We start from the raw sequence: 6,803 nt of genomic DNA, 5'->3' as shown, positions 1-6,803 counted from the left end.
CATGGAATGTCACTAAATGTGTGTAGTGTAGTGGTCTCTGGTGTCTGAGTGAAGTTGCCACCAGCATTTGGGCCTGGATTTTTGTCACCAAAGCAAAGGGTATGGGGCATAGGTTGGCATGAGCAGTTATGAGGCAGGTACCAGGGCTTGAGGCAGCATGCAAGCATGAGTGGTCGTGGGGAATGGGTATAGTGACATAGTGTTATGTGAGTCATATTTGTCTGTTTTAAAACAGTACAGCAGAAGAGAGTCACCTGACTTGAGGGACTCATGGGAACTGAGAGTGTGATCACCCCAGCAGGTGGAGGCCTCTCTCAGGCAGATTGATTCAGCAGCCACATAGTTAACATGACTCCAGGGCAGCCCAGAGCTGCAAAACTCCTGTACCAAGTTTCTCTTATCAATCAATACCTTTTCATAAAATCCCTATGGTACAGAAGGAGGTCATTCAGCCCATTGAGACTGCACCAACAACAATCCCACCCAGGGCCTATCCCCACAACCTCATGTATTTATCTGACTAACCCCTCTGACACGAAGGGACAATTTTAGCAAGGCCAACCCACCTGACCTGCACATCTTTGGACTTGTGGGAGGAAACTGGAGCACTCAAAGGACAGGGATAATGTGCAGCATTTATATAGACAGTCATGCAAGGCTGGAATCAAACTCAGGTCCCTGGCACTGTGAGGCAGAACTGCTAACCACTGTGCTGCTTTTGTTTGTAACAAAATCTGAAATCTCGAGTGCCAGCGTATTGGTTGGCATTGAGGGTATGAGGGGTTATGGAGTGGGTACAAGATATGAGCTGGTATATGTGGGGCATGGGGAGTGTGTATGCGTCAGTGGTTGAAGGGGTGGGGGAGGACTGAGGGCTGGAGGAATGTTTCATAATGGTTAAAATTTTGGGCAGGCTCTGCCTTCTTCCCAGTCTATCTCCACATCTGGCATCCTCCTCAGAACTGCCAAGGTCATCAGCTCTTGTGGACTCGTGGACAAAAATCCTGGCCTCAGTAAAAGATCTGGTATGTGTTGACGGGAAGTCGCTTAAAATAGAAACATTTTGGGCGGCTTGAGATAACTATCTTGTAATGGACCACACCACAGCATAGCCATTGCTGTAGCACTTACTCACTGCAGTTCACTTCGGCAATTCAGCTGTCATCTTCACAGAATCATAGTATCCCTACAGTGCAGAAGGAGGCCGTTTGACCCTTCAAGCATGCGCTGAGCCCAATCCCACCCAGGCCCCAAAACCATAACCCACATATTTATCCTGCTAATTCCCTGACACGTGGGTTCATTTAGCATGGCCAATCAATCTAACCCGCACATCTTTGGACTGTGGAGGAAACCAGAGCACCCGGAGGAAACCCACACAGACACAGGGGGAATGTGTAGGCTCCACACAATCACCCGAGGCCGGAATTGAACCTGGATCCCTGGTGCTGTGAGGCAGTGCTAACCACTATGCCACTCAGATACCTCACTGTGCCATCATGCCGTGACTCGCAGGAAATATTTCCGATTCAATGTCCTGGGTATTTACCTGGAGGTTTGGAAGGAATGCGAGTAGGAAAATGTTTAACCGCCACAAAAGAATAAAAATGACCGTCATCCCAAGGATCATTTCAATTTCTGTTTCTATGTAGCTGAATGAATGAAAACTTAAAATCTATTAAAATTCTTAGCAAGCTCTATTTCACAAAGTCAGCTATATATATTCCTAAACAATTCCTACCAAGGGAGTGTTCTCCTGGATTCAGATAAATGTTGTATTAACTGAAGTTTATATTTTATTTATCATGCTTTACTTCATTACAACTAAAAGACAGTTTTGAAATTGAACACAAACCACCAATAACTGTCTGGAAAAAAATTACATAGAACTTACAGCTGACAAATGGGCCATTCAGCCCAACAAGTCTACATTGCTGCTTATGTTCCATACAATCTGCATTTGTTTCAATTCCTTTCTCCCTCATGTAGATTTAGCTTTTTCTTAAAGGCTTCTATGCTATTCACTCTCTAAATACTTCCTAGGTGATGGTGTTTCTCTTGAATTCTTTATTGCATTTAGTAGTGACTGTCTTGTTTTGATGGTCCACAGTTTTGGAGACCTGATAAGTGGAAATATCTCTACTTTTCAGCTATTAAAATATAAACATCCATGTAGCATATTAACAGTTCCTCAGGATGTCTCCAAGTCCATAATATCAAACAACAAATAACAAAAAAAAATGCAAACCTTTAGAACAATGCAACTTTATTAAGAATTAAAAAGATCAGAGTGGAAAATGAAGATTTTGTTTTCAAAACGTAGGGCGTTGCTTGTTCCCTGAGGTACATTTTTTTAAAACCAACATTGAACATAACCAGGGAGGCATAAAAAGATTAGTTATGATGGAACATTGTTTTCTTTCACAACTTTTGCTTTATTAAGTTGTTTGAAGTTTCTGGGTTGTATCAATCCACCTTGCTTATCCCTAAAGAAAATACAGAAAAAAAAGGTGATGATTAATGGGTGTTTGGAATTCTCCAATCCAATGAGAAAGCATCTATTTTCATTATCTTCAATACAATTTTCCTGTACTATGCACTTACCATTATGGACTGTTCATTTTCTATCGGAAGCTATCAAGTTAAAATAAGTGTGTCCCTCTTACAATATAAACACATGGAGTGCGATCTTACCACCCGGCCAGCCAAAACTCCGTTCACTGAAGCAGGATGGGAAACCCCCACTGGTGTGAACCATGGTAAGGTTCCAGCCATGATATTTTTCTGCACTTTGTAACTACAAAAATGCAATTACGAATTAGATAATTATTACATTGGGAGTGCTTTATAGCAGCACCTCACTTATTTGAGCATGTCAGCACAGAGAATAGGTAGAATTGTGGGACAGAAAAGGTACACAACATACACTATCCTCAATACAATAGAATCCTAGAATCCCTACACTACAAAAAGAGGCCATTCAGCCCATCAAGCCTGCACCAGCAACATTTCCACCCAGGCCTTATCTCTGTATATTTACCTTGCTAATCCCCCCTGATATTAAAGGCAATTTAGCACGGCCAATCAACCTAACCTGCATATCTTTGGTAAACTCAGGTACACATAACGACAAAGGAAGGGGAAGAATTGGTAACATTTCCTATCAAGTTTGTTCAAACAGTTCCTTTCTGGCTGTGCAGAATAGGGTATTAGCACGTTGAAGAGTGGCTATTTAAGGTAGTTAAATTAATACAGAAAACAGGATAGCAATACGACTTGAAGTGAGGCTCAGGCACTTAGCTTAAAGTTCATTTGGATGAGCACATTGCTGACTAGTTTTGCTAGCTGCAGCTATTTCTGCAATGGGCATCCTCTTTGATGGTACCTGTAACTCATTCTTGCCTTGGACACGGGGTCACTTCATCCACCTCCTTCATGATTAGGTCACCTTGTCTCGTTCATGCAGTGAATGACATTTTATGGTGTCACTTTAAGGGTTGTTATACAAACGTCCTGGTAGTTGTATGTTACATCTGTCCTTGGCTTCATTCCACAGATGGCTAGGACATCAATAGTCTCATTTCCCACATGTCATCCACTTTACCTTAGAGCACATCTACACAGAGGACTGCCTTAAAATTAAAGCATTGCCACAGCAACATGGGAAGTAGCACATACCTCATTGTCTCTAATTAATAACAATGGTACCTAGATCTAATTATAATCTCTTTGTATCCATGCTCATGTCTAGTGCCTCCCAAGGCTACATGGGGGCTTCAATAGGCTTCTTGATAAGTTGGTAATCCAGTGATATTGGGCTATACGGCTGTCACTTTTCAACAACTTGCTTCTATATAGCGCATTTAATGTGGTAGAGCCTCCAAGGATGCTTCACAGGAACATTATTTGACAATGAGCCACATAAGGTGATATTAGGGCAAATGCTTGGTCAAAAATAGTAGATTTTAAAGAGCATCTTTAATGGAGGAGAGAGCAGTAGAGAGACAGAAAGCTTTAGCATAGAGATTAGAATCTAGGCAGCTATAGGTAAATGAGAGTTAGTGAAGCACAATAAGCCAGAATTAGAAGAGCACAGAGGTTTCAGAAAGTGGTAGGGCTGAAGAAGGTCACAGAGATAAAGAGTGGTGAGGCCATAGAGAGATTTAAAAACAATGATGGGCATTTTAAAACCAAGGTGTTGATGGGCCAGGAGCCAAGGTAGGTCAGAGAGCACAGAGGCTATATGTGAATGGGAAAGAACATAAGAAATAGGAGCAGGCGTAGGCCATCTAGCCCTTCGAGCCTGCCCCGCCATTCAATAAGATCATGGCTGATCTGAAGTGGATCAGTTCCACATTCCCGCTCTCTCCCCATAACTCTTAATTCCCTCGTCTGTCAAAAACCTATCTACCTGTGACTTAAATATATTTAGCGAGGCAGCCTCCACCACTTCAACGGGCAGAGAATTCCAGAGATTCACCACCCTTTGAGCGAAGAAGTCCCTCCTCAACTCCGAAAGGTGCTAATCCCATTGATCAATGCAGTTCATAGTGCAACACATTAGTGGACAGCAAATTGGCTGAAATTGTAGATAGACTCAATGCTTGCCTGGAAAAGTACAGAGACATAGCAGTCCAGAGTGATAGTGATAGTGACTGCCAATAGCAATCCTGACTTTGTGTTGATTGTTTTCTGCAAGGATTTTATGTGGCAGATTGCACTGCCTGCAATAGCCTTCCCTCTCATTCAGATGCTGGTGAGGTCACTCCACATGGACATTGCCAGATAGATGTGCCAAGACTTGCAGATGTCATTGGTGCTATATTGATAGGTGTGGGTAATTGAGTACTGATGCCAGTAAATCTGCTAGGCAATTATTTTTGCATCTTGCATCATTCCAATGATCAAATGAGACGCGGGTACCTTAAATAAAACCTTCATAACTTACGAATATTTGGTTATCCAAGAACAACCCTATCCATGTATAAGCTCCTTATTCCATTCTGTTTAGATTCATTGATCACTGTGAATGGGCAGAACTTTTAGTAACAGGGAAATCCTCACTTCATATAAAATGCCTCATATGCATTCACAGCTTCTACACAATTTGCCAGTAAGACACTTGTGTCAATTTGCCAATATACCCCTGTACATATTTTGCACCATTGGAACTTTTCACTTGTTACAAGATATTTATTCTTTCATGGGATATGGGCATTTGTTGTCCATCCCTAATTTCTCTTGAACAGAGTGGTTTGCTAGGCCCACTGAGGATGGGTGCAATTGAAAGTCAGATTGCTGTAGGTTTGGATTCACAGGTAGGCCAGACCAGGTAAGGACGGCAGATTTCCATCTTTAAAGGACATTAGTGAACTAGGTGGGTTTTGTAAACAATGGATGATACTGGTCAAGGTAACCATTACTGATTTTAGCTTTACATTTCATATATTTTAATTTAATTTAAATTCTACCATTTGGCGGGTGCAGTGGAAAATAGTTCCAGTCTGATGACAACGTTAAAAACTCCTGATTAAATATACATATATGTGATTTGATTTATTATTGTCACATATATTAACATACAGTGAAAAGTATTGTTTCTTGCACGCCATACAAACAAAACATATCGTTCATAGCCAAGGAAACGAGAGAGTACAGAATGTAGTGTTACAGTCATAGCTAAGGTGGAGAGAAAGATCCTCTGGTGCTCTGGTTTCCTCCCACAGTCCAAAAGACATGCTGGTTAGGTGCATTGGCCATGCTAAATTCTCCCTCAGTGTACCCGAACAGATGCCGGAGTGCGGCCACTCGGGAGTTTCCACAGTAACTTCATTGTAATGTTAGTGTAAGCCTACTTGTGACACTAATAAATAAATAAACATTTAAACAAAACATTTGAGGAAACATCAGGGTAGATGATCAAAAAATTGTTCAAATAGATAGGTTTAATGAAGTGACTTAACCGAGGAAAGATAGCTCGTGCAGTGGAGGTGCTTAGGGAGGGGATTCCATATCTTAAACATAAAGGCACAGGCACCAGTGGAGGGGCAGTTAAAATGGGGGATGCTCAAAAGGCCAGAATTAGAGGAGTGCAGATATCTCAGAGCCTCCGGGACTGGAAATGATTAAAGAGAGGAGAAGTGCCTCGCCATGGAGGGACTGAATACAAGGTCAATCCATTCAAAAGTCCAGCAGCAGCAGGGAAAAAACTGTTCTTGAGTCAATTGGTATGTGACCTCAGACTTTTGTATCTTTTTCCCCAAAGAAAGGAGGTGGAAGAGAGAATGTGTGGGTGAGGTCCTTAATTATGCTGGCTACTTTGCTGAGGCAGCAGGAGGTATAGACAGAATTAATGGATGGGAGGCCAGTTTGCGTGGTGACTTGGGCTACATACATTTATAGTTCCTTGCGGTTTTGGGCAGAGCAGGAGCCATACCAAGCTGTGATACGACCAGGAAGAAAACTTTCTATGGTACATCTGCAAAAGTTGGTGAGAATTGTAGCTGACATGCCAAATTTCCTTAATCTTCTTGGAAAGTAGAAGTGGTGGTGGGCTTATACTATTGCTGAAAGTCATTCATTATGAATGACGGAGGAACTTGCATTTATATTGTATGTTTTACACCCAATGAATCATTTCTAAAGTGCCATTATTATTGCCCTGTAGGCAAAACAAACAGCAAGGACCCAAAGGTAAGTAGTCAGATAATCTGTCTTTGATGATGGAGACGTTTGATGGAGGAAAGTTGGCTAGAACACCCAGCAAGTTCCTAATTCTCCTTCAAATAGTATTGTGGGGTCTT

At 41.8% G+C, this 6,803-nt stretch overlaps 1 protein-coding gene across 1 annotated transcript in view; it reads right to left on the bottom strand.

Annotated features, from left to right (window-relative positions):
- Positions 1–2,215: 2,215 nt before the first annotated feature.
- ropn1l (rhophilin associated tail protein 1-like) overlaps positions 2,216–6,803 on the bottom strand; it is a 69,816-nt gene continuing 65,228 nt past the window's right edge. Inside the window, exon 6 of the mRNA XM_080215610.1 lies at positions 2,216–2,486. Within this exon, the coding sequence (XP_080071736.1) occupies positions 2,399–2,486 (88 nt within the window). The 3' untranslated portion in view covers positions 2,216–2,398. The remainder of the gene's footprint in view (positions 2,487–6,803) is intronic.

Source organism: Carcharhinus amblyrhynchos, chromosome 2 (genome assembly GCF_965287045.1).
Source record: "Carcharhinus amblyrhynchos chromosome 2, sCarAmb.v2.hapA, whole genome shotgun sequence".
In the NCBI taxonomy this organism is placed as follows: Eukaryota; Metazoa; Chordata; class Chondrichthyes; order Carcharhiniformes; family Carcharhinidae; genus Carcharhinus; species Carcharhinus amblyrhynchos.
Note: the sequence above shows the minus strand (reverse complement) of the source record. Positions and strands in the feature narration are given on the sequence as shown.